We start from the raw sequence: 27,363 nt of genomic DNA, 5'->3' as shown, positions 1-27,363 counted from the left end.
TGGATCTATTCTTTAACATCACCTCTTGAATGACCATGTTTCTAAAAATTCATAATCAATCTTTTTAAGTGAAGAAAAAGAGATCCGCCACCCTTAGCTCCCGATCCCTCCTCCAAACCCAAAAGGGAAAAAAAAAGGGGGGGTTTCCAACCAATAGTGATCCCTTCCCCCCTCTTAACATATCTCTCCTGAGGGTGACTCTGGAGCTGGGAGTTGGGTCTGAGAGTCGACTTGGTTTGAGGGCGACACTGGAGCTGGGTATCAGATCTAAAAGTTAGCTTTGTCTAAAGATAACTCTGGATTGGGGGGGGGGGAACAGATCAGAGAAACAGCTCGGTCTGAGGGCAACTCTGGAGCTGGGCGTCAGTACTGGCTAACAATAAATATAACAACTTCCCACTCTCTGTTAAAAAAAAAAATCCCAAATCTGCTGCTACATATATCAAATCTCCCAAAATTAGAACAGAATTTTTATGTAAACTCTGCAGCTCTCTAAACCACAGTGACGAAACGCGTTGGACCGGAGAGTGGTACTGGCAGGAGGAGACTCTGTCAATCAGGAGCCGCAGTACAATCCTAGTGCAGAGCGGTGATTGAGACAGGCAAGCGGAGCTTTGTCCTTAGGTGACTCTGGAAAAAAATAATTACAGACCGAGCATTTACTCTTGAATCGGCCCATGTGGGAGTGGTTCTCTTTAATATACAACAATGCCTTTAACCAGTTGCCGACCGCCGCACGCCGATGTACGTCGGTAGAATGGCACGGGCAGGCATAAGGACATACATGTACGTCCCTTGCCTCCCGCGGGTCGGGGGCCCGATCGGGCCCCCGCCCGGTGCCTGCGGCGGTCGGTTTTCGTCCGGGAGCGATCCGGGACGAGGGGGCGGCCATTCATTCATGGCCACCCCCTCGCGATCGCTCCCGACGAATAGAAATCCCCGGTGACATCACTTCCTCTCCTGTAATGTAAACACAGGAGAGGAAGTGATGTATTCTCTCCTCCGTGTCGGTATTTTTCGTTCCGACACGGAGGAGAGCGGATCAGTGAGTTGCACCAACACTCTACACACACAGTAGAACATGCCAGGCACACTCACACCCCCCCTTTACCCCCCGATCACCCCCCCAATTACCCCTGCCCCCCAGTCACAGTGACACCAATGTCATTTTTTTTTTTTTTTTTGCATTGGTGTCATTTGTGACTGTAATAACTGTTAGGGCAGTTAGAGTTAGCCCCCTTTAGTTCTAATGTACCCCCCTAACCCCCCCAATAAAGGTTTAACCCCGTGATCACCCCCCGTCGCCAGTGTCACTAAGGCTGGGTTCACATTGCAGCGGTTTATGAGAACGAATGTGATTCGCACCGCACTGCAGTGCAAATCACATCCGATCTCTGTGCGATTCGAGTTCAGCCATTCGCCGCACCCGCCGCAAATTCGCACGGGACCCTTTTTTTGGCCCGCAGCAGAATCGGATCGCATGGGTGTTCACACCATGCGATCCGAGTTTGCAGATCGCACTGCGATATGCGAACTGATCTGGGGGTGTCAGTAACATTTCACTGACACTCCCAGCAGTTCACATAGGGCAGTGTGAACTGCCGCCGGGAGGCATGCGATGCGGGAACCCGCCGCGCATTCGTGGCGTTCCCGCATCGCTCCAGTGTGAACCCAGCCTAATAAGCGATCGTTTTTCTGATCGCTGTATTAGTGTCACAGGTGACGCTAGTTAGGCAGGTAGGTATTTAGGTTCGCTGCAGCTTTTTATAGCGCCAGGGACCCCCATATACTACCGCATAAAGCCCCCTAATTGCCCCCTAGTTAACCCTTTCACCAGTGATCACCATATAACTGTTACAGGTGACGCTGGTTGGTTAGTTATTTTTTTATAGTTTCAGGGCACCCGCCATTTATTACCTAGTCTCACTAGTGTACCCCTAAATTTAGGGGTGTCTACTTTCCAAAATGGGGTCATTTGGGGGGGGTTTGTGCCATCTTGGCATTTTATGGCCTTCAAAACTGTAACGCCCTTAGAAAGCCTGAAGGCGGTGCTTGGTTTTCGGGGCCCCGTACGCGGCTAGGCTCCCAAAAAGTCCCACATATGTGGTATCCCCGTACTCAGGAGAAGCAGCAGAATTTATTTTGGGGTGTCATTTCACATATGCCCATGGCATGCGTGAGCAATATATCATTTAGTGACAACTTTGTGAAAAAAAAAAAAAAAAAAGTTTGTAATTTTCCCGCAACTTGTGGCAAAATATAAAATATTCCATGGACTCAACATGCCTCTCAGCAAATAGCTTGGGGTGTCTACTTTCTAAAATGGGGTCATTTGTGGGGGTTTTGTGCCATCTTGGCATTTTATGGCCTTCAAAACTGTAATAGGTAGTGAGAAGTGAACTCAAAAATTTACGCCCTTAGAAAGCCTGAAGGCGGTGCTTGGTTTTCGGGGCCCCATACGCGGCTAGGCTCCCAAAAAGTCCCACATATGTGGTATCCCCGTACTCAGGAGAAGCAGCAGAATTTATTTTGGGGTGTCATTTCACATATGCCCATGGCATGTGTTATGACTGATTTCTGATTGGGACTCTAAAACAAAGTTAATACTGCAGCTGCAGGAACAGATTCACAGGACTCAATCACTGTGTTTAAAATGTCCGTTCAGTGTCAAAATTTATTATTACATGTTATTTTATACATAGATAAGAAAGGGGTGGTGTGAGATGTTATTAAAAACTAACAAATAGAAATATGTTATTAAGAGCTAAACAAATAGAAATATATTATTAAAAGCTAGCGAATAGAACAATTGCAAAAGTAAAACAGTGAGAAGGGAGGGGGGAGTAGAGAGTGTTTAGTAGGAGAGGTTTCTGTGTGTTAGGTGAAGGTTACAGAACACTAAAGCAAAGGAGGACAAAATGGAGTCTCTTGTGCTTAAATGAACAGTACAGTGAATGTCCATGTCATTTCCCTCCTTTTGTTTATTTGACACCATTCTTCTCCGCGTTACATTCAGCCGATTGCTGGTAACTCCTGTTACATTGGCGCAGAGAGACGGCGTCCTGTTCAGCTCTCTCCTAACTTTCTCACAATAATGGGTTCATCAGGGCTGGTGGACCATTTGTCAGTACAGCGGGGAGTCACACGGAGGCACAGCCTGATGAGGAAGTAAATGACAAATATGAGAAATAGGAACATTGCAATGTAAGCGCCTAGTTTCTGTAACCATGTTGCTATACCATATAAAAAGTCACCAAAACCTCCTAAAGCCTTAAAGGGGTTCCATCCATCTTTAGCAATATCTCTGGCCTTATTCTGTAGTTCTCTTATCTTAGCAAGATGTCCTTTTATAATGTCCTCATTATCAGAAATGTATATACAACAGTCGGTGCGAAATAACTTACACATCCCACCTTGAGCTGCAGTGAGAAAATTCAGCGTTAATCTGTGCTCTAATACTACTTTTTTAATCTGAGCCATTTCTTCACTTAATAAACCTATATCAGTGGTAGTAAGGTTAATAATCTCATCTACAATTCTAGTGTAATTATTTATTCTTTTCATTGCTTCAATTCCCCATCCTGTCCAGGAAGGGAACCATGACCATGCCATGTCGCCTTCAGTGAACAGCTCTCTTTTGAACACTAAAGGGTATTCTGGACTTTGATCTGCTCGCACTGTATCTTTGCGAACAGCCAAAGCAGGTGCTAACTTCCCAATATAACATGTACCTGTAACATTAGCAGGAAGCCAGGCGTAAGCTTTATTTCCACATATATAATATAACCCTCTACGTATGGACGGTATGCCTGCGCCTAAGAAACTGGAAGCAATAACATGGAATCTCAGGTAACCGATATTTTCACATATTGGGAACTGTGAACAATTTGTACTATAAAGGGTTCTATTTAGTTCTGGATCTGGGATATAATAATATTGACCATGGTTTCCTCCATAAACTGTAATCTTTGCCCTGGTGCAATCTGAATTGCCCAACCGTGTACATTTAGTGTTAAACGGGCATGTAATGTTTAAACAAATCTGTGGAGTGTCTATCTGTTTCGAAACCATCAAAGTTACTGATCTGTGCTCATTAGCTGTGGAGACGATGTATGAGCCATTTATTCTGGTCCTGTTTAGATCAGTGAATTTGAGAGGCATTGCTATCATGGGTATTGTTCCTGTTTGGGGATGTAAGTGAGAACACACCCAGCAGTCACTAGCGTTGCTATGGGTTGCATACAATTTTAACATTTGTATGAAAGGGTTATGTTTCCATGTCTCAGTTCTCACAAACAACAAAAAGAAAAAGAACAACATCATCATTTTTTCAAAGGATATCATCACTTCAGGATTTTCTTGCAGTGACTGGCGTGAATCCAGGAGGGCTTTCCTTCCAACTTGACTGCGGAACCGGTTGTCAAAAGCACCAAATGTGGTCCGTCAAATTTTGGTTCTAGCGGCTTTCTGACGTGTCGCTTGACCACCACCCAGTCACCTGGTTGGATTCTGTGAATACCTGAAACAGAATCTGGGTCGGGGATAGATTTATAAACACCTTCATGTATTTTATTCAAAGTTCTTTGCAAAATCTGAACATATTCTAACATGGACAGGCCTCCCTGCATTGTACAGAGCACAAGTGAGACATGAAGCACAAAACCTGGCTGCAAATGCACTAAATCCAGGTGCTATCCAATAGCAGTCAGTAAGTGCCACCATCGCGCCCTTAGCAAGATGACTGACGCCATGTGCCAGTTGTGCTAAAACTGGGTACAAACTCCTGGGTAGACACCACCTGTTGTCAGCGCTCCACAGGCCCTGCTGATTTTGGGTAGCATTACATTTGTTCCACTTATCCTTCTCTTCATCAGGGGCCTGGTTCTGCAACTGAATTAGAGTTTCTACATCCCACTGCTCTTGATGAGGGGAATCTGTCCCCGCTACCTGGGCGACCCCTACAGTGGGTGTGACTCCCAATGCCATAAGGGCAGCATCCTTTGCCGCTTGGTCCGCTAAAGCGTTTCCTCTGGCTGTCATGTCATTTCCCCTTGCATGCCCTTTTACCTTCAAGATGGCAACTTCTGCTGGTTTCTGAAAGGCCTCAAATAGCCGCTCTATGAGTTTTGCATGTCTCACTGGCTTCCCTGCACTAGTCAGGAAATTCCGTGCTTTCCAAATAGGCCCAAAATCGTGAGCGATTCCAAACGCATATCTGCTGTCAGTGTAAATGTTTCCCCTTTGATTCTCTAGGAGATGACATGCTTTGACTACAGCACACAACTCCGCTTCCTGTGCTGACATCTGGGGTGCCAATGCCTCCTGGTGTAAAATGGTGTCTGTAGTAGTTACAGCAAAACCTGTGTGTGGCTGACCATCATCGGTGTAAAATCTGGAACCATCTACAAATAAGTGTGTGTCACAATCTGATAAAGGCTCATCTTTTGCTGGTGTGACAGAGGCCCTTTCTACCTCCATCAGAGCCATACAATCATGAGAAAAACTCTCTGATTCTACATCAGTACCATTTGTTGCATCTTCCTCATCAATTATAGGAAGAAGAGTAGCCGGATTTAAAGTAACACACCGTTTGATTGTTAAATTCGATGGAGCAAAAAGAGCAGACTGGTACTTGTCAAATCTACTGGCAGACACATGTCTGGTATTTACTTGATTCATGATTTCCTGTACTGCATGTGGCACATACAGGATCAGAGCAGAATCTAGTACAAGCTCAGTTACTTTGTCTAGCAGCAAAATGCAGGCTGCTATGGCTCGCATACAACTGGGGGAGCCTTTAATGACAGGGTCTAATGAGGCTGATACATACATCACAGGCCTCTGTTTGTCTCCATGTAGCTGGGTGAGTACACCTGCAGCAAATCCATTGACTTCATGACAGAACAACGAGAAAGTCTTATTATAGTCAGGAAGTCCAATGGCGGGAGCTTCAGACAAAATTTTAATAAGCTCCTTCATCTGCAATTCATTTTCCCATGTGAGGTCGAAAGGGTTTCTAGTGGTAGCCTCATATAGAGGAGCCATAAGTTCTGATGCATTTGGAATCCAGTCCCTACAATATCCCACTAACCCCAGGAAGGCACGTAGTTGCCGTACATTTCTTGGCTTTTCAAATTTTTGTAGAGTTTTAACTCTATCTGGGGTTAGGTGACGGATTCCATGTGAAATGCAGTGACCCAGGAAGATCACTTTCTCTTGGCAGTATTGTAGCTTATCTTTGCTAACTTTGTTGTTACTGTTATAGAGAAACATGAGAAGGCTTACGGTTTCTCTGCTACAAATGTCTTTTGTATCAGAACAAATAAGCAAATCGTCTATGTACTGAAGCAAGACTGTGTTTGGGTGTGAGGGGGACCATTGGTCCAATACCTGCTTTAACGCAGTATTATATTCAGAGGGGCTACTCACACAGCCTTGGGGCAATCTTGTCCATGCTAATTTTTGGGCGTCATTGGTAAACGAAAAGATATGCCAGCAATCTGGGTGCAGAGGCACCGAAAAGAAAGCATTTGCAAGATCAATCACTGTAAAGCAGGTGCTGGAGGCAGGTATTCCACTTAGTAAAGTGTGGGGATTGGGCACAATCGGGGTATCTGCCTCAATTATTTTGTTAATGGCTCTCAAATCATGCACCATGCGGTATGTCACCTGCCCACCCTTCTTGTCTGGCTTCTTTGCAATTGGGAACAGGGGTGTATTGACTTGGGACTTAATTGGTACAACAACCCCTGCTGCTTTCAGCTGAGTGATTTGATCCTTTATCCCCTCAATCTGAGCAATACTCAGTGGGTACTGTTTAATCTGTGGGAGATGGGCTCCTGGTTTAATTTTTATCATGACTGGGGTGCAATCCAGCAGACCTACATCATATTTGCTGGTGGCCCATAATTCAGCAGGAATCACTTTCAATTCTGGTGGAAATGGCGGAGTGGAGTCTTGAATTAAAAATACTCCACACGCAGTATTTAAAACTTCTCCTGACAGACTACTGACCACTTGGACTCCTGTAGGAGTGTAGTCTATGTTTGCTAAAATTTGATTCAAAATGTCAGCTCCCAAAAGATTGGTAGGAACTGTGTCTGAAACTAACACTTTAGTGACAATTTCTGTTTGCTGTCCTAGCCTGAGTTTAAGTGGCTTGGACTCAACCAAATCAGTAGAGGTCCCGGTTAGGCCAACACCAGAGATAACATTTGTAGATAATAATCCTGGAGGTAAGTCCTCTATATTAAAAACACTTCGGCTTGCACCAGTATCTATTAAACAGGTTAATTCTGTTTCTCCTCCAGGATAGGGGAGTTCTCGTAAAAATACTTTTACTCTGGCCTCGGGACCATTGTCTCCCCTATTTAACATGATTGATACTGGCATGCCATTTTCCTATGCCTGATCCACTGCTTTTGGCAGAGAACTGGGATCAGCATGAGGTGCCTCTGAGCTCTTTTCCAGTCTACGGTCAGGAAGATGGCAGTATTTGGCTATGTGTCCTTCCCCATCACAATTGTAGCATATGATTGGTCCCCGATTGCCACGATTTCTGACATTGCCTTTACCTCTTCCTCTACCTCTCTGCTTCCCCACATACATAACCTTGGGTTTGCTGTCTTTTTGGTTAATCCTGTTTTCTATGGATAACAGGATAGGCAGGACGTCTCGAATAGACATATTGCCTGCCTCAGGCCTTGCTGTGAACAACTTTTCTTTCAACTGGGGTATTAAACCATCAAGAAACCTTTGTTTCACCAGTTGTGTAGATGGACTTGCAGTTTCTCCCGCCTTCTCTTCCTCTATTTTAATGCCTGCTTCCTCAGCCATATCACTTAACCTCCTCCAATAAGCCCCTGATGCCTCCTCTTTCCCTTGCTTGGCATTCATAAATTCAGCATGTCTGGTTTGTCCATATATTTGGGGCAATTTTTCCTTCAATTTCTCACAAACCTCCCGTCCACTAACCATCTTACCTAGATTTTTGATGTCTACACCACATTCTTTAAGTATATAACCAGACATGTTGCTTCCCACTGCTTTAATAAGAAGCTGATGAATGTCAGTAGCAGAAGCCTCATATGCTTCCTGTGCAGCGCTAAGTTTGTTTGCAAACCCAATTGGATTCTTTCTAGGGTCTCCCAATCCCTCTAATATGGATCTCATATCTTGGGGACTAAAAGGTACATGCCATTTAATTTGAGACTTACTGTCAACAGCATTACCTTCAAAAACTAATTGGGTTCTGACAGGATAAACTGCAACAGATTGATCTATGACCGGGGCAGAAGGGGCGGCATCTCCCTTCTTTCTCTCTTCATCTTGCTGCCACAATTTGGAAATTATGGTTTGCTCCGGAAGTTCAGACTCTATCTCTCTTTGTCTGGCCAAAGCCTTAAGTTCAGAGAGATCTAGTTTTGCATATGTGCCTTTGGATTTATGCCAATCATCTGTTTCTAAGATTCGAGCCAAATCCCTCTTTGTAGGTTGATATGGGGCTGTTAAACCTCTGCTCTCTACTATATTGCCCAGCTCATCTTTTGTATGTTCCATGTAATCTAATTCTTTTGCTTTTGTGCGTGGACCCCTTAAAGCCAAACTGGCAGCCACATAAGGTGGGGGGTCCTCCTCTACAGAGTCTTCTGGCCAAACGTAGTAAATTTGGGCAGTACTTTTATTAAACATCTCCATCAAGCCAGTTTGATTTGCTACTTTAGCTTCTGTCTCCCATGTGCAAGCTATTCTCCACGTTCCTTCACTGCACAGTAGTGGGCCATAATCGTGCAGAAAAGTTTGCCATACTTGTAAATCAAAAGTCCCTTCAGATTTTAAAGGTTTAGCTGTTCCTTTTGTCCATTCTACCCATTTATCTAGGGGCTCAGTATAGGCGGAACCGTACCTTCGGTTCATATATTCTCTAGCGCTCATCTTGCGCTGGGCATTTTCTGAAGGCTTCTCTCCCTTCATTCTCTTACTTAAATTAATGCCCATAATGACTGGCCAGTCTTCTCTATCTGTGCCTATACACTCTTGCCTCTAAAACAAATAGTACAGCAAATCTGCAGATTTACAAGAAAAGTCTCCACTTATCTACGTGGATAGAAGGGGTTTATGACAATAGACAAAACACTCATTAAGAGACCCTCCTCGTCTCTTCTCTTCTCTGAGTTTTATCTGACCCTACCATGCGCCTCTGACCCAGGTCGCCCACAAGGAGTCAACGCAGGGAACTGCAGAGGATTCTCCCTATCCACACACAGTCCAGCCCGTGAAGGGGGACACAAACACATTCACACACACACGTTACCCAACCAGAAAGGTCCGAGAGTGGTCTGGTTTCCTTGAGAACCGACAGATAGGATACATAGGAAAGGCAGAAATATAGCAAGCTTAAGGACAGCTTACCTAGCCGGCATTTAGATGTCTGCGTTCCCGATGATCCAGATCAAAGCGCGGTTCCTTCTGGAAACTCTGCCAATCTCCTGGCTGGCTCGCCAAAACTGTTATGACTGATTTCTGATTGGGACTCTAAAACAAAGTTAATACTGCAGCTGCAGGAACAGATTCACAGGACTCAATCACTGTGTTTAAAATGTCCGTTCAGTGTCAAAATTTATTATTACATGTTATTTTATACATAGATAAGAAAGGGGTGGTGTGAGATGTTATTAAAAACTAACAAATAGAAATATGTTATTAAGAGCTAAACAAATAGAAATATATTATTAAAAGCTAGCGAATAGAACAATTGCAAAAGTAAAACAGTGAGAAGGGAGGGGGGAGTAGAGAGTGTTTAGTAGGAGAGGTTTCTGTGTGTTAGGTGAAGGTTACAGAACACTAAAGCAAAGGAGGACAAAATGGAGTCTCTTGTGCTTAAATGAACAGTACAGTGAATGTCCATGTCACATGCATGAGCAATATATCATTTAGTGACAACTTTGTTAAAAAAAAAAAAAAAAAAGTTTGTAATTTTCCCGCAACTTGTGGCAAAATATAAAATATTCCATGAACTCAACATGCCTCTCAGCAAATAGCTTGGGGTGTCTACTTTCTAAAATGGGGTCATTTGTGGGGGTTTTGTGCCATCTTGGCATTTTATGGCCTTCAAAACTGTAATAGGTAGTGAGAAGTGAACTCAAAAATTTACGCCCTTAGAAAGCCTGAAGGCGGTGCTTGGTTTTCGGGGCCCCGTACGCGGCTAGGCTCCCAAAAAGTCCCACATATGTGGTATCCCCGTACTCAGGAGAAGCAGCAGAATTTATTTTGGGGTGTCATTTCACATACGCCCATAGCATGTGTGAGCAATATATCATTTAGTGACAACTTTGTGTAAAAAAAAAAAAATATTTTTTTTTTGTCATTATTCAATCGCTTGAGGCAAAAAAATAAAATATTCAATGGGCTCAACATGCCTCTTATCAATTTCCTTAGGGGGTCTACTTTCCAAAATGGGGTCATTTGGGGGGGTTTTGTACTGCCCTGCCATTTTAGCACCTCAAGACATGTGGCTGAATACATTTTGGCCTAAATGTATGACTAAAATTGAGTTTATTGGATTTTTCTAATAACAAAAAGTAGAAAATATCATTTTTTTTCAAAATTTGCGGTCTTTTTACGTTTATATCGCAAAAAATAAAAATCGCAGAGGCAATCAAATACCATCAAAAGAAAGCTCTATTTGTGGGAAGAAAAGGACGCAAATTTTGTTTGGGTACAACATTGCATGACTGCGCAATTACCAGTTAAAGCAGCGCAGTGCCAAAGTGTAAAAAGACCTCTGGTCATTTACCAGCAAAATGGTCCGGTCTGAAAGTGGTTAAAAAGTGAAAACATGAAAACAGCAAAGTGTAGCATGCAGAAAGGTAAATTATTAACTATCAAGTGAACAAAGTCCATTTAAAGAATAAGGACTGGTTCACACCACAAAAACGCACTGCAGATGCGTTTCTGCATTTTTAATGCGTTCTGGTGTGTTTTTGCTTCCCCGCCCCCCACTATACTAGGATCCAGTGCGTTTTTGATGTGTTCCAGTACAGTCCAGTGCAGGAAAAATGCAATATGTTCTACTTGTTTTTCCTGGAACTGACCGCACTGGTGTGAACTACGCCTTTGGAAACCATATAACCTACTTTCCATGCGTGTTTGATGCAGAACAAAAATGCACTGGACTTCATGTGGTGTGAACTCGCCCTAACTCCACTTTTGCTGAAAAAAAAAAATCCCATCTAGGTGAACACTGCTGGCTCCACCCTACGCGTTTCATCGTAACTAAGGGGACGCTGGCGACGTTGATTATGATGAAACGCGTAAAGGGGACAACAGTGAAATAACAGGAATTTTTGAGACACTGGATTTGGAATTTAGCACTTTATTTCACTCCGTTTCATCATTTACCTTATGCACATTGCTGCTTTCATATTTTTCACTTCTTAAAGGGATAGTGCGCCATTTTTGAGCACAGTTGAGTATTCATTCATTTATTTGTTATTTTAGCATGAAGCACAAAGTCCTTTCTATACTGCTTATTCATTCTCTTTGATGTGAGAAAGGCCATCTCTGTATATGATTTTATAATCTGGAGCTGGGAGTCAGATGTGAGAAACCCCTTGGTCTGAGGGCCACTCTGAAGCAGAGAGATATGAGAATCGGCTTTGTCTATAGGAAACCCAGGAGCTGGGAGTCGGATCTGAGAATCAGCTAGGTCTGTAGGCGACTCTGGAGCAAAATAATTATAGACTGATTCTTGAATTGGTCCTGCTGGGACTGGTTCTCTTTAATGTAGGTAAGACATTCCTGTATGTGTTTTACAATCCTTTGTTCAGTCTGAGGCTGACTCTGGAGCTGGAAGTCAGATCTGAAAATCGGCTGAGTCTGGGGGCAACTCTGGAGCTCAGAGATCTGAGAATCAGCGTGGTCTAAGGTTGACTCTGGAGCTGGGAGTCAGATCTGAATATGGCTCTGGAGCTGGGAGTCAGATCTGAATAGGACTCTGGAGCTGGGAGTCAGATCTGAGTATTATTATTATACAGGATTTATATAGCGCCAACAGTTTGTGCAGCGCTTAACAAAATTAAGGCAGACATTACAGTTACATTACAATTTGGTACAAGAGGAATCAGAGGGCCCTGCTCGCTAGAGCTTACAATCTGGGAGTCAGATCTGATTAGGACTCTGGAGCTGGGAGTCGGGTCCGAGTAGGACTCTGGAGCTGAGAGTCAGATCCCAGTAGGACTCTGGAGCTGGGAGTCGGGTCCGAGTAGGACTCTGGAGCTGGGAGTCGGGTCCGAGTAGGACTCTGGAGCTGGGAGTCAGATCCCAGTAGGACTCTGGAGCTGGGAGTCAGATCCCAGTAGGACTCTGGTGCTGGGAGTCAGATCTGAGTATCATCTTGGTCTGAGGGCAACTCTGGAGCTTGGAGTCAAATCTGAGTACGACTCTGGACCTGGGAGCCGGATCCGAGTACGACTGTGGAGCTTGAAGTCGGATGCAAGTACGACTGTGGAGCTGGGAGTCGGATCCGAGTAGGACACTGGAGCTGGGAGCCGGATCCATGTAGGGCTCTGGAGCTGGGAGTCGGATCTGAGTAGGGCTCTGGAGCTGTGAGTCGGATCTGAGTAGGGTTCTGGAGCTGGGAGTCGGATCTGGGTAGGACTTTGGAGCTGGGAGTCGGAGCCGAGTAGGACTCTGGAACTGGGTGTCGGATCCAAGTAGGACTCTGGGGCTGGGAGTCGGATCCGAGTAGGATTCTGGAGCTGGGAGTCAGATCCGAGTAGGACTCTGGGTCTGGGAGTCGGATCCGAGTAGGACTCTGGGGCTGGGAGTCGGATCCGAGTAGGACTCTGGGGCTGGGAGTCATAAATGAATAGGACTCTGGAGCTGGGAGTCAGAAATGAATAGGACTCTGGGGCTGGGAGTCATAAATGAGTAGGACTCTGGGGCTGGGAGTCATAAATGAGTAGGACTCTGGGGCTGGGAGTGGGATCCGAGTAGGACTCTGGGGCTGGGAGCAGGGGCGTAACTATAGGGGGTGCAGCAGTCGCGACCGCAACTGGGCCCTGTGCTGCAGGGGGCCCATGCAGCCCCCTCTACATATGGCCGGCAGCAGCATAGGCAGCTAGGAGTACCAGTGCACCATGCACACGGGTGGCTGGAGGTTGAGGGTGACTAGCAGAGCTCCATGCTCGACTATCGCACTGGCTGCTCTTTAGTTGTGCATTCCCCGCATAACCTGTGTCCTCGGCTTGCTCCTCAGAGTACTCCTCTCCTGCTCCATGCATTGCCGCTCAGTCCGATGTCTGTTCTCCCCAGCCAGAGTCCCCCCCCCCCGGGCCACACACTGCACTGCACTGCATTCTTCTCCCGGGTAAACAAACTTTAAACACACAGATGCAGTGCAGCCCTATGAGAGCCCCCCGGAGGACACCGCAGGCTTGTCTGCCAGCCCCCCTCCTCCCCATCATACACAGATGATGAAAGGTCTTTCTGGGAAATATGCTGATCACCCGTCCAGCACACTGGATGGAGCCCAGGCCAACATGGATGAGTGCGCGGCCTGCAGCTTGGTCATAGTGAGTGAGAGGACCCCATCCCCCACACACCATTACTTACCGCCTCCATCTCCCCCTGGGGACAGGGGCCCCTTCTCACGTGGGGACAGGGACCCCTTCTCACCTGGAGGCAGTAACTTCATCTGCCCTGGAGAAAAGGACCTCATTTCTTCTGGGGACGGGGACCCCATCCTGCCTAGGGACAGTCCCCCAATGGGGCACCTAAAAATTAAAAAAAAAAAATAATAAAAAACTACTGATACCAGTGGTGGAACTACAGGGCTCACAAAGGTCATACCTGTGACCACGCCCTGGAGTTCCACTGCCGGACTCGTAGGGAAGGGCCCTGGCTGGGGTTCAGGGGGGCCCTTCATGGTTACTTGCATCGGGGCCCTGAAGGTTCTAGTTACGCCACTGGCTGGGAGTCAGATCCTAGTAGGACTCTGGGGCTGGGAGTCATAAATGAATAGGACTCAGGGGCTGGGAGTCATAAATGAGTAGGACTCTGGGGCTGGGAGTCAGATCCGAGTAGGATTCTGTGGCTGGGAGTCAGAAATGAGTAGGACTTTGGATCTGAAGACCAACTTAGTCTGAGGGGAACTCTGGTGCAAAATATTTATAGCCTGATCTGAATTATTTCATTGGCCCGGGTGGGACTGGTTCTCTTTAATCTTCAGCTCTGGGGATCAACATGACAAAACTCCTCCTACTCGAGTCTCCTATACCAATGAGGTGCCAGTAACCTCTATATGACATCACTCCTGTCCAGGTCACTATACAGGGAGATGCTATTTTCCAGTGTGCTCCGCCCTGTAGCAGCGCTGCCTTCCCCTCCAATGAACACAGCTCGAATTTAATCGTAATAGCAAAGCGGTGGAGGGTTGTCGGCCATTTTGTTGGAGTCTCCAGAGGAGACACGCTGTCAGGATAGAGACCGGCCTCTAGCGCGCAGGTCTTCGCATACGTTGAATGTAACGCCGAGCTCAGCCATAGAAGAGGGTGTGCGTGCAGCCAATCAGCGGCCGGGAAAGGGGGGGCGGGATCTGCTTCCGCTTCTCAGCATATTCGGAGGAATTAGAGCGGAGAGTCCACCGCTGGACGGGTGAGAGGAGTGTGGGCTGAGGGGGAGGGGCTTCCTCATAGAGAGCAATATACATTGTATCCACATAGAGATCAATATACACTGTACCCCCCAGCGATCATTATACATTTTATACCCATAGAGATCACTATATACTGTATCCTCATAGAGATCACTATATACTGTATCCCCATAGAGATTAATATATACCGTATCCCCATAGAGATCACTGTACATTGTATCCCCATAGAGATCACTATACATTGTATCCCCATAGAGATCACTATATACTGTATACCCATAGAGATCACTATACATTGTATCCCCATAGAGATCACTATACATTGTATCCCCATAGAGATCACTATATACCGTATCCCCATAGAGATCACTATATACCGTATCCCCATAGAGATCACTATATACCGTATCCCCATAGAGATCACTATATACCGTATCCCCATAGAGATCACTATATACCGTATCCCCATAGAGATCACTATATACCGTATCCCCATAGAGATCACTATACATTGTATCCCAATAGAGATCACTATATACTGTATCCCCATAGAGATCACTATATACTGTATCCCCATAGAGATCACTGTACATTGGGTCGGTGTCACCTTCTCTTAAACAGCCTCAGGGTGATGAACAAATAACGGGCTGACATGTCTACCTTTCCCGGGGAAGGGGGTGGAGAAGATGCTGCTTCAGACTCCCTTCAGTACTGGCCATTCTTTCAGAGACCCGGGCATTTGGCCATGTGATCTGCTTTGACCAGAAGGGATCCAGGCTGTACTTTTGGTGATCATCCTCTCAACCGAATTCCAAGGCCTTTACAGTCAGCACTGAAGGGATCACAGAGCAGCATTTTCACCAGGAAAAATTCCTTACTAGTCAGCCAACAGATGCTGAAGAGGATGCCTGACGCTTGGCCTCCAGCTCTGTGCAGCCAAAAAGTGAGCCAATCACGTGCGCAGGGAGTAAGATTGGGGGGGGGGGGGTTCTTTATGCCGGCTTTTTGTACATCTGAACCTCCCTTGTCTATTTAGATGAATAGCGCACCTTTGTACCCGGGGTGTTGGAAATATTAACGCCTCCCCCTTCTCTGCTTCAGCCCGGGGGTCCCGGAGTCCTGTCAGCTGTCCGCTCAGCCTTCATCCAAGATGGATAAGGATCAGGGCCAACCAGAGGAGCACAGCATGTCCTCATTGGACCTCCAGGTGGGTACAATAGAACTGTTCAATGTTATTCATTTATAAAAAGAGTGTTACCGCATGATCACCACTAGATGGTGCTGAGGATTATAGGACATACGTATGAGCTCAGCTCCATCTAGTGACCATAACGTGGTATTTCCCCCAAGCACTTGAACCTATAGCTGAAGTCTCCAGACTACGGCCCACGCACCATATCTACCCCACTACAAGATATTATTCAGCCTGCAGCTAGGATCAGTGTGCAAAAATCGAGGGTTCAGATCAGCGCAGGCTGTCCATGGTCTCTACTTTAACCTGGTGTAATGGAAAAAATGATGGGGACCCTGATGTAAGGGGGGAATCTTCGTGGGGACCCAATAGTAAGGAGGGGTTTCTACTGTAATGGGTACCCGGATGTAAGGTGGCAACTGCGAGGGGGACCCTGATGGGAACCATGTTGTAAGCAGACCTTGATGGGAAACGTGTTATAATGGGCACCCTGATGGGAACCGTGTTGTAAGGGGGACCCTGATGGGAACCGTGTTGTAAGGGGGACCCTGATGGGAACCGTGTTGTAAGGGGGACCCTGATGGGAACCGTGTTGTAAGGGGGACCCTGATGGGAACCGTGTTGTAATGGGGACCCTGGCGGGAACCATGTTTGCTGTAAGGGGGACCCTGGCGGGAACCGTGTTGTAAGGGGGAAGGGGGACCCTGACGGGAACCGTGTTGTAAGGGGGACCCTGGCGGGAACCGTGTTGTAAGGGGGACCCTGGCGGGAACCGTGTTTGTTGTAAGGGGGACCCTGGCGGGAACCGTGTAAGGGGGGAGGGACTCTTACTTGGACACTGAAGTAGGGGGATTTCTGATGGGGACCCCATAGTAAGGGGGACGCCAATGGGGATACTGTAGTAAGGGGGGACTCTGCTGTAAGAGGGGACTCCAAAGGGGACCCTATAGTAAGGGGGAATCTGATGCAAGGGGGTCTCCAATGATGATCCTGCTGTAAGGGGGAATTTTGACAGGGACCCTGATATAAGGGAAAACTCTGATGGAGGGGAGAATCAGATGGGGACCCAGAAGTAAGAGGAACTCTGATGGGGATGCTGAAGTAAGGGGGACTCCGATGGAGACTTTGATGAGGGCCCTGGAGTGAGGGGGGCCTTGAGGGAGTTTCTGATGTAAGGGGGACTCTGATGGAGATCCTAAAGTAAGAGGGGACTCTGATGGGGATCCTAAAGTAAGGGGGGATTCTGATGGGGATCCTAAAGTAAGGGGGGATTCTGATGGGGAACCTAAAGTAAGGGGGGATTCTGATGGGGAACCTAAAGTAAGGGGGGATTCTGATGGGGAACCTAAAGTAAGGGGGGATTCTGATGGGGATCCTAAAGTAAGGGGGGATTCTGATGGGGATCCTAAAGTAAGGGGGGGATTCTGATGGGGATCCTAAAATAAGGGGGACTTTGAGGGAGTCTTAGATGTAAGGGAGACTCTAATGGGGACCCTAAAGTAGAGCGGGGGGGGGGAGACTCTGATGGGAACCCTGGAGTAAGGGGAACTCTGATGGGGATCCTATAGTAGAGAGGGGGACTCTGATGGGGACCCTAGAGTAAGGGGAACTCTAATGGGGACCCTAAAGTAGAGAGGGGGACTCTGATGGGAACCCTGGAGTAAGGGGAACTCTGATGTAAAGGGCTCTCTCCCGAGACAGAAGTCAGCATTATTATATATATTCTATTTGATGGAACGCTGTGACTTTTCCAGGACGAGTTTCAGCCGGTGGTGAAGTTGGAGGAGGAGGAGATCTACGTTCAGATAAAAGAGGAGGAAATCCCCACCGAGATCAGCGCAGGTCAGTGATCACCTCCCAGGACGGTTCCCCCTCCATCCCCCTCTCTGGGGTCTCTCATACCGCTCACTCTCCTCTTCATTCACAGACCCCGGAGACACCATGACGAAACACGTAGAGGGTCAGTTCGGGGAAGAGCAGATGGAGCCACTGGGTATGAATGAGGGGATCCCCATGCACATGCTGCAGAGTGAGTAGTAGATGATTCTTATCTCCATCTAGTTGCCATAATGCAGTATTTCCAGATTTCTCTCTATATTTGTTATGAATGAACCTGTTTTCTGCTGGCATGGATCGAATGTAAACGCAGCTTCACTGGACGAATGTCTATGAATTTTCTTTTTACTAAACAAACCCCTATGAGTCATATGGGGAAGAAAATAAAAAGTCACTTATCTTCAGTATGACTGCACAGTTCTTAATCGGGAACAAATAAAAAGTCAATTTGTGAGAGCTTCCTTCATGCTTCATGTGTGAATCATAATTATGCAGTGGGGGTGGACTGTGATAGGGACCCTGATGTAATGGGACCCTGACTGGCACTCTGACGTAAGAGGGGGTACCCTGACGGGCACTCTGACATAACAGGGGGGCACCCTGACATAAGGGGGAACCCTGATGGACAACGTGGCCTAAGGGGAGGGGAACTGTGATGGGAACCCTGACGTAAGGGGGAATCGGATGGGCAAGGGGGGACTCCAATGGGCACTCTGACGTAAGGGGGGGGACCGATAGGCAACCGGACAGAAGAGGAAGCACCCTGGTATAAGAGGGAACCCTGATGGACACCCTGGCGTAAGGGGGGGGGGGGATCTGATGGGTACCCTGACGTAAGGGGGGACCCTGAAGGGCACCCTGAAAGAAGAGGAAGCACCTTGGTGTAAGGGGGTACCTTGATGGGCACCCTGATGTAAGGGGGGATACTGACGTAATGGGGGACCCTGATGGGCACGCTGATGTGAGGGGGGATCCTAACATAAGGGGGAATCTGATGGGGCCCCCTGATGTAAAGGGGGGGACTCTGAATCTCTAGCTGGAATATTATGCCATTGGCATAATAGTACTGGGGTTAAAACAATCTGCCCTTTTCTCAGGCCTCAGTTCTAAGTGGCGTTTTACTTACTGCATAGCTTCAGGGTTTCTTTGCCATCTTGGGAGACCCAAATGAGGCCCACAGGAACCAGCAGTGGTGGGGGAGGGGGTTTCTGGCTCTGGCCCGGCTGACCCCTTAATCGGTGACCTCCCACAATGCCGTTTCATCCCCCTGGTGCTGACCAATGTCTTGCGGGTCTTGTTCTCCTAACAGAAAAGGGGATCCAAGGGAAAAGCTCCCGTTGGGACATCAGCCTGGAGCAGCTGATCAGTATGGTCCACGAGCGCCCAGAGTTATGGGACACCGAGTGCCCGCGCTACTCCGACCGCTACCGGAAGAAGAAGGTGTGGGACGAGGTGTGTGCGCTGCTGACCCCCGACTGGGCCATCCTCAGCGAGCGGCAGAAAAAACAGAGAGGTGAGAATCGGACCCGGTCTTCTTCTATGTAACTCCCGCAGTTCCTGAGGAAGGGCAAATAAACCCCGCCCCCTTCTACGAAGGACACAGTTGGCCAGTTTTGCCCTTCCTTCCTGACCCCGCAAAGGTAGCAGATGTTTGCTCAAATCAAATATTCTGTTATATATCAATAATAAAACGCGTGCAAAAAGTAAAAAAATAAATAAATAATCTGGTCCTTTTTTCATTTTGCCATTATGCTTTTACCAAAAAGAACCCCCTTCATAAAAATCATAACATTTTCTTTCTTCCATATCCCACTAAAGTCTCCTTTGTCCTTTTTGTATGGCCCTTGGCATACATAATTAATCACCCATCACATTTCAGATTTTTAAAGGTGCCAATTTGTGTTTTTACTGAAAATAGCCCCTAAAGTTAAATGTTTCATTTGAAATGCCCCCTCTCCATTGTTATGGCCCTTGGAATAAAATGTTAATTTGATGTTTCTTTATAGATTTAGATTTGCTTATGCAGTTCTGCACCATATAGCTTAACTGCTCTTACCAAAAAGAACTCTTCCCAAACTAATGTTGATACTTCCCTTAGTCCATACGCAGCTGATGCCCTCTTGTCCTTTGTATAGCCCTTAAAAAGTTGATTTGCCATAGTGACACCCTATGCACTACTGCACCACCCAGCTTAACTGCTCTCACCAAAAAGGATTCTTCCCATACGAATGTTGTCACTTTCTTTTTGTCTATATGCAGCTGATGTCCTTTTCTCTTTTGTACAGCCCTTGTTGATTTGCCATAGTGACACCTTATGGACTTCTGTATCCCCCAGCTTAACTGCTCTCACTGAAAATAACCCCTACCTAAATTGCAATTAAAACTTCCTTCCAGATTTTTTTTTGTGACTTTGTAGGGTCCTTGAGATAAAATGTGCCACTGCATTATAGATTTTACAGGTGCCACCAGTAAAATCTATAATGCCATGGGACAACTTTTTATCCTAAGGACCCTACAAAAGGACATCCTCTATATTTACTGCTGTTACTGAAAAGAGCCACATCCCAAACCAAAGCAAGAATTCCATATGCAATTTATTGCTTTTTTTTTCTATGTATGGTGTTTGGCAGTAAAAGCTCGGGTTATTTTTTTTTGTTTTCGTGGCACCCAATGTGGTTGTGCATCCCACAGCTTAACTGCTCTTACTTTAAAGAAGATCTCCCTATACAAACTAAAGAAGCTCTCCATAACTGTTCTCTTTGTTCTTTGTATGGATTTTGAAAAAAAAAATAGTTCAAAAAGTTTATTTGCTTGTTCCTTTTTAGGTTTTTCTGTTGCAACTTTATGTGGTTGTTTCAGCTTTTTCACTCTTACTGTAAAGAACCCCTCCCTATACTAATGCCAAAATCATCTTTTCTATAACTGATGCCAGCTTGCTGTTTCTTGTGGCACACTCTTAGTTACCTATGTTCTCTCTCTCTATCTCTGTTTACTCCTCCAGCAAAAGACATTCAGACGCGTTGGCGCTCAGCGAGAGATCGCTATCGGAGGGACCTAAACGACAGCCAGGGGAGGGGCCTGCCGGGGAGCCAGAAGAAGAAGCCCTACGTCTTCTTCAAAGACCTCAACTTCCTGAAGAGGAGCATGGAGATGCGGGAGTAAGTACTGCAATCTCAAACACAATAGGTCTCGGAGGTGGTTGCATTTCGTGGACCTCCGAAAGGTTTTAGGTCTCCTTGAAAGGATTGCCACGTGGGGATATCCTATGTAACAATGGCTAAATCGTGGTGGGTATGGACAAAGCCATTTGAGGGGGGGGGGGGGGGTCCATCAGTCAAGTTTGGTCTTCTCCATGGCAGGGCAAAACTTGTGCTCCATGGTGGTCCTCTAAAGACCTTGTTGGTGAAGGAGGTCCCAGGTGGAGATTCCTTGTCCATTATCTAAATATATTTTCCATTGCCTGTAGAAAATCCCAACATTGAGTGACTGTCATCTGGGAGCCAATCATCTAAGACCTTCTCTCCCTATTGTGGGCCTTACCTGAGGACATCGGTCCCTAAATGGCTGGAGTGGAAGCTGTAGGCTTAATGAGGGCCACATACATGAAGCTCTTGTACAACCCTTTCCATCTTGTAATAGAAGTATCTGCTACACATAGTACAGGTTCATCAGTCCAGTTTGGCCAACTCCATGGCTGGGCAAACCTTGGGCTTTAGATCAGGGGGTCTCCAAACTTTATATGCAAAGGGCCAGCTTACCATCCTTTAAACTTTAGGGGGGGGGGGGGGGCGGGGCAGACTGTGGCCAGTGAGAGAAGAACATTTCCTGGCATCAGTGAGAGTAAAAAAGCCCCATCATTGGCGTCATTAGGAAAAAAATAGTGCCCCATCATTGTTGACAACATGAAGAATAGTGCCCCATCATTGGTGTCCGTAGAAGGAATGGTGTCCCTTCCTTGGTAGTAATGGTGCCCTGTCATTGGTTTCAGTGGAAGGAATGGTTCCTCCGTCATTGGGGTCAGTGGAAGGAATGGTGCCCCGTCATTGGGGTCAGTGGGAGAAATAGTGTCCTGTCATTGGGGTCAGTGCAAGGAATGATGCCCCGTCATTGGGGTCAGTGGAAGGAATGGTGCCCTGTCATTGGGGTCAGTGGAAGGAATGGTGCCCCGTCATTGGGGTCAGTGGGAGAAATAGTGTCCTGTCAGTGGGAGAAATAGTGCCCCGTCATTGGGGTCAGTGGAAGGAATGGTGCCCTGTCATTGGCGTCAGTGGGAGAAATAGTGCCCCATCATTGGGGTCAGTGAAAGGAATGGTGCCCCGTCATTGGGGTCAGTGGGAAGAATAGTGCTTCATTGTTGGTGTCAGTAGGAGCAACTACAGTGCATCCGGAAAGTATTCACAGCGCTTTACTTTTTCCACATTTTGTTATATTACAGCCTTATTCTAAAATGGATTAAACTCATTACTTTCCTCAAAATTCTACAAACAGAATAACGACAACGCAAAAGAAGTTTGTTTGAAATCTTTGCAAATTTATTAAAAAGTAAATCCCATGTACGTAAGTATTCACAGGCTTTGCCGTGACACTCAAAGTTGAGCTCGGTGCGTCCCGTTTCCACTGATCAGCCTTTTTTTTTTTTTTTTTGTAAATTTACTTTTTATTCAGTTTTATGAAATTCCACTGATCATCCATGAGATGTTTCTACAACTTGATTGGAGTCCCCTTGTGGTAAATTCAGTTGATTGGACATGATGTCCATATAAGATCCCACAGTTGACAGTGCATGTCAGAGCACAAACCAAGCCATGAAGTCCAAGGAATTGTCTGTAGACCTCCAAGACAGGACTGTATCGAGGCGCAGATCTGGGGAAGGGTACAGAAAACTTTCTGAGGGCATTGAAGGTCCCATTGAGCACAGTGGTCTCCATCATCCGTAAATGGAAGTTTGGATCCACCAGGACTGCTCCTAGAGATAAAGGCCTTAGGTGACCAAGAACCCGATGGTCACTCTGAAAGAGCTCCAGCGTTTCTCTGTGGAGCAATGAGTACCTGCAAGGAGAACAACCATCTCTGCAGCACTCCACCAATCAGGCCTGTATGGTAGAGTGGCCAGATAGAAGCCACTCCACAGTAAAAGACACATGACAGCCCACCTGGAGTTTGCCAAAAGGCACCTGAAGGACTCTCAGACCATGAGAAACAAAATTCTCTGGTCTGATGAAACAAAGATTGAACTCTTTGGTCTGAATGGCAAGCGTCATGTCTGGAGGAAACCAGGCACGGCTCATCACCTGGCTGATACCGTCCCTACAGTGAAGCATGGTGGTGGTAGTATCATGCTGTGGGATGTTTTTCAGCAGCAGGAACGGGGAGACTAGTCAGGATCGAGGAAAAGACGAATGCAACATTGTTCATAGATGAAAATCTGCTCCAGAGCACTCTGGACCTCAGATTGGGGTGGTGGCTGCAGGAAAACTCTGTGAATGTTCTTGAGTGGTCCAGACTTCAACCCGACTGAACGTCTCTGGAGACTTCTGAAAATGGCTGTGCACCGACACTCCCCATCCACACTGAAGAAGCTTGAGAGGTCCTGCAAAGAAGAATTGCCCAAAAATAGGTGTGCCAAACTTGTAGCATCATACGCAAAAAGACTTGAGGCTGTAATTGGCGTGAGAGGAGCTTCAACAAAGTATTGTTCAAAGGCTGTGCATACTTATATACATGGGATTATTTTCTTTTTAACCACTACAATACCGGGCATTTTCGCCTCCTTCCTTCCCAGCCCAATTTTCAGATTTTAGCGTTCTCGCGATTTCAATGACAATTGCGCGGTCATGCTACGCTGTACCCAAATTAAATTGTTATCATTTTGTTCGCACAAATAGAGCTTTATTTTGGTGTTATTTATTAACAACTCCATTTTTTATTTTTTGCGATATAAGCGAAAAAAGAGCGGACACTTGGAAAAAAAACAATATTTTCTTCTTTCTATTTTAAAAGAAATCCAATAAGATCGAATTTTGTCATAAATTTAAGCCAAAATGTATTCTGCTACATGTCTTTGGTAAAAAAAAAATTTGGTTAAGTGTATAATAATTGGTTTGTGTGATCACGGACATATGTACGCAAATGATCATGTACATATGTGTGCAGGTGATCACGGACATATGTGTGCAGATAATCACTGGGACATGTGATTTTAGTGGGACATATGTGGGGAACATGTGTTTTTATTATTTGGGGACATGTGTGTTATGGGGACATATGTGGGGACTGTGTTTATACTGTGTGGTGTGTTGTGTGTTTTCACCAGACTGGTGATCAGTGAGTAAAAAGCTGTAAAAACAGCTCATACTCACTGATCACCAGCCGGCGGCAGCGATCTGCTCTCCTCAGCGATGACTTCCATGTGTGGAGAGGAGGAGCCGATTGCCTCGCAACCGGCTGTTTGTTTACATCACATGATGGCCATGATTGGACAAGGCCGTCATGTGATCAGGAGGGCCAATCACAGAGCCCTCCTGCCGATCCGAGATGCGTCGTGTCCGGGTGACACGGGCGCATCGGGATCGCGCCACTGCGCGGGGGCGCGATCCCCCTACTTCTGATGGAAGTTCAGGAACGTCCACTCAGAAGTAGAGAGCTCCCACCTGGCCGTATATGTACATTGGCCGGGTGGGAAGTAGTTAATACATTTGCAAAGATTTCAAACAAACGTCATTATGGGGGATTGTTTGTTGAATTTTGAGGAAAATAATGAAGTTAATCCATTTTGAAATAAGGCTGTAACACAAAATGTGGAAAAAGTAAAGCACGGTCACTACTTTCCGGATGCACTGTATGCCACACTGTTGCTGATGGTGTGGGGAATAAGGCCCCAAGGGCCGGATAAAAGCAAGTAAAGGGCTGCATCTGGCCCCTGGGCCCCAGTTTGGAGACCATTGCTTTAGAATTTACAGCAAGGGTTCAGTCTGTCTAATATTTCAATATCCAGTGGATGCTGGAGAGTTAAACCGACCAATAGTTTCTTACGCCCATTGACCACGTCAGTGGTAAGACATTTCCCAGGCCCGTGGGCCTGCCACAATTCTTGTTTTAGGAGAACTAAAAGTAATCAATGGTGATGAATGCCTCTAACTGAAACACAGGTATACATGTGTTCTCTTTAACAGAAAAAGCAAGAATGCCAACAACACCGAGGACGATGAAGACTATTCCGAGCCGCAAAGAACACCCATCACCGAGGACGACACCCTAGAGATGCCGGAGATTAACGAACCCGAGGAGGCAGCGCCACCACCGATTGTCCAGATCTCCCCAATCCCGCCACCTTCTGTGGCCCCCATCTACCACATTCCTGTAGAGCCGTCAACGTCGGCTCCGAAGGCCTCCAAAACCTCCAAGAAGCACAAGATGGCCTTAAAGCCGGCGGACGACTTTGAGTCCAAGATCATGGAGATGATGGCCAGCATGCAGGACAAGCAGAAGAAGTTCCATGAGGAGCAGAGGAAGATGCTTGGCGAAAGCCCTCCGGAGATTGATCTCTTCCAGAACATGAATGACGATGACGTCACCTTTCTGAGAAGCTTGCTGCCCTACTTTAGAAGGGCACCGGAGAACAGGAAGCTGGACCTGCGGATTGGCGTCTTGAACATCGTCTCCCAGTTCGTGGACTGCTCCGTCTATGAGAACTCACCACCGCCTTCTTCTGTTGAGACCCAATACTCCGACCATTCCATTTCTGGTGCTTTTTTGCCATCTCAGCCCACCCCACCGGCCCGGTACAACAGGGCTTCTTACGGCAACCTTCCCGCTACTTCCTCCTCGTATAGCCACGTCTCATCCACCTCCACGTCTTATCAAACCTCGCATCCTGGGCAACACGGAGAGACGGCCTACACGTACACCACCTCGCCACCATCACCACGCCCTTACATGCAGGAACTGTGAATTTGAGCATGATCAATAGACTGCACTCCATGGATACCAGCACTATCGACTGCCGACTCGCGAAAGTTGGCGGTCGTAACAGAGCTTGGAACAAGCCTTCCAACTCCTCATTAACTGCCATGTAATTCGATTCGGATTCCTTGTTCCAGCCCAACTGGATAGACACATCGTGTCTTAAAGGAGTTGTCCGCCCATCTGCGGGAGGTGATCCTCCAGGGAAGAAGGGCAAAAACATCCACTTGGCGACCAGTTATGATCCGCCATCTTGTATCGGTAGGCTAGGATGGGCTCTGAAAGTGTTGGCCGGGCCCTGCGGGAAATGACCGAACGTACTGTTGTAGCAATCGTCAACAGCTATGCATCACCATAGTAACAAGCACAGCCCCCCCCCCCCCCCAAAGGGCCTAATGGAGCAAGACTGACAAAAAATGATATTGGCTGGAAACTGGTGGACATCCCCTCTAAATGAAAAGAAAAAGGCCATTGGTCAGACTTTATTTTATTTTTGTAATTCATATTTACAGCTTAAAAAAAACAAAAAACAAACAAACATGGCACTTTAAAAGTGTAGCTCCACCTACCTGGAAAATAGCACCTTTATAAGGCAGTGAAATGGCAAGATCCACAATCAGTTTTACTCCCTCAAGTCTGTACAGGCTTTTGAAGTGCCCATTAGGGAAACGATCAGGTCTTGCATGGGGGAGTGGCAACAGTTCTTCGTATTAGTCGCAGTAGATACTTAAAAAGCCGGTATGGGCATAAGGAAGGAAGATGGATCGCAGGCGACAAGGTGGTCGTAGTTCTTCTTGCACATGCAAAATGGGTGGAGCCCGGCTTTATGTACTAATAAGAAATTTGTATTATATACAGATGTAGTTTCTAAAGTATATTAGAGATGTGTTTCTAACACCTTGTATTGGGGGGGGAAGCCGATACTTTTCTATTTTTTTTTTTCATGCATGTTTTCGAAAACTCCACCCACAGTTGGGTGTTGAGCCATAACCATTGAGCCCCGGGGGGTATCCAGCCTCGGCCTCTCGTTGTCCTATCTGTCACCGTAACCCAGCCTGTGTTCTGCTTGGTCCACCATCCAGTGGTCAAAGTCTCACCTCTTATCGATTTGTGGCTGGGTGGAGTTTGGTTACAAGTAAATAAAAGCGATGCCTTTTGGATTATTTTGGCTTTAGTGTTTATTATTGCATCTACTATTAACCACATTAAGACCAGGCCTTCTTCTGACACAGAGTTTAAATCTATTATTTTATTTTTTTTGATTGAAAATTGCTTGGAACCCCAAAACATTTTATATATATATATATATATATATATATATATATATATATATATATATATATATATATATATATATATATATATATATATATATATATATATATATATATATACACCCTGTTTCCCCTAAAATAAGACCTAGCGTGATTGTCGACGATGGCTGCAATATAAGCCCTAGTTAAAGTCCTTCTATGTCTTATTCTCAGGGTAGGGCTTATTTTTGGGGAAAGAGGGTGGGGCTTATTTGGGGGATAGGGCTTATATTGCAGCCATCACCGACACTCGCGCTAGGTCTTATTTTAGGGGAAACAGGGTGTGTATATATATATATATATATATATATATATATATATACAGTGGTGTGAAAAAGTGTTTGCCCCTTCCTCATTTCCTGTTCCTTTGCATGTTTGTCACACTTAAGTGTTTCGGAACATCA

At 46.2% G+C, this 27,363-nt stretch overlaps 2 protein-coding genes and 1 long non-coding RNA gene across 5 annotated transcripts in view; 2 read left to right on the top strand and 1 right to left on the bottom strand.

Moving 5' to 3' along the window:
* Positions 1-27,363, top strand: part of LOC143956208 (oocyte zinc finger protein XlCOF8.4-like) — a 216,423-nt gene that overhangs the window by 21,990 nt on the left and 167,070 nt on the right. The window lies entirely within an intron of this gene.
* Positions 2,644-9,913, bottom strand: LOC143956411 (uncharacterized). The gene is made up of 2 exons (XR_013269911.1): positions 9,412-9,913; positions 2,644-4,531 (listed from the first exon to the last, which is right to left on the bottom strand). It is a non-coding gene; the product is annotated as an uncharacterized LOC143956411 (long non-coding RNA).
* LOC143956296 (uncharacterized) lies at positions 3,530-26,809 on the top strand. Of its 3 annotated transcripts, none has more exons than XM_077466510.1 (7): positions 3,530-3,849; positions 15,758-15,863; positions 17,603-17,690; positions 17,776-17,877; positions 18,994-19,197; positions 20,686-20,842; positions 24,857-26,809. In XM_077466510.1, exons 1-7 carry the CDS (start codon positions 3,797-3,799, stop codon positions 25,632-25,634), a joined length of 1,488 nt encoding a protein of 495 aa, XP_077322636.1. In that variant the 5' UTR covers positions 3,530-3,796; the 3' UTR covers positions 25,635-26,809. The 3 variants fall into 3 exon arrangements, with proteins under 3 accessions (XP_077322636.1, XP_077322635.1, XP_077322637.1); XM_077466509.1 differs by having other exon boundaries at positions 3,532-3,849; positions 24,833-26,809; XM_077466511.1 differs by lacking the exon at positions 3,530-3,849 and adding an exon at positions 14,549-14,655 and having other exon boundaries at positions 15,693-15,863; positions 24,833-26,809.

The sequence above is a fragment of the Lithobates pipiens genome, unplaced genomic scaffold (assembly GCF_037356315.1).
Source record: "Lithobates pipiens isolate NorthernLeopardFrog02 unplaced genomic scaffold, aLitPip1_a1.2 Scaffold_35, whole genome shotgun sequence".
NCBI lineage: Eukaryota > Metazoa > Chordata > Amphibia > Anura > Ranidae > Lithobates > Lithobates pipiens.
This window is presented reverse-complemented; position numbering and strand designations above follow the sequence as displayed.

Bases quoted from the DNA above. Each gene is read 5' to 3' on its own strand.
- LOC143956296 (XM_077466509.1), top strand. From the start codon at position 3,797: ATGGACGGTATGCCTGCGCCTAAGAAACTGGAAGCAATAACATGGAAT. The intron at 15,864-17,602 runs GTGGGTACAATA...TGACTTTTCCAG, and splicing joins TGTCCTCATTGGACCTCCAG to GACGAGTTTCAGCCGGTGGT. The intron at 17,878-18,993 runs GTGAGTAGTAGA...TTCTCCTAACAG, and splicing joins CCCCATGCACATGCTGCAGA to AAAAGGGGATCCAAGGGAAA.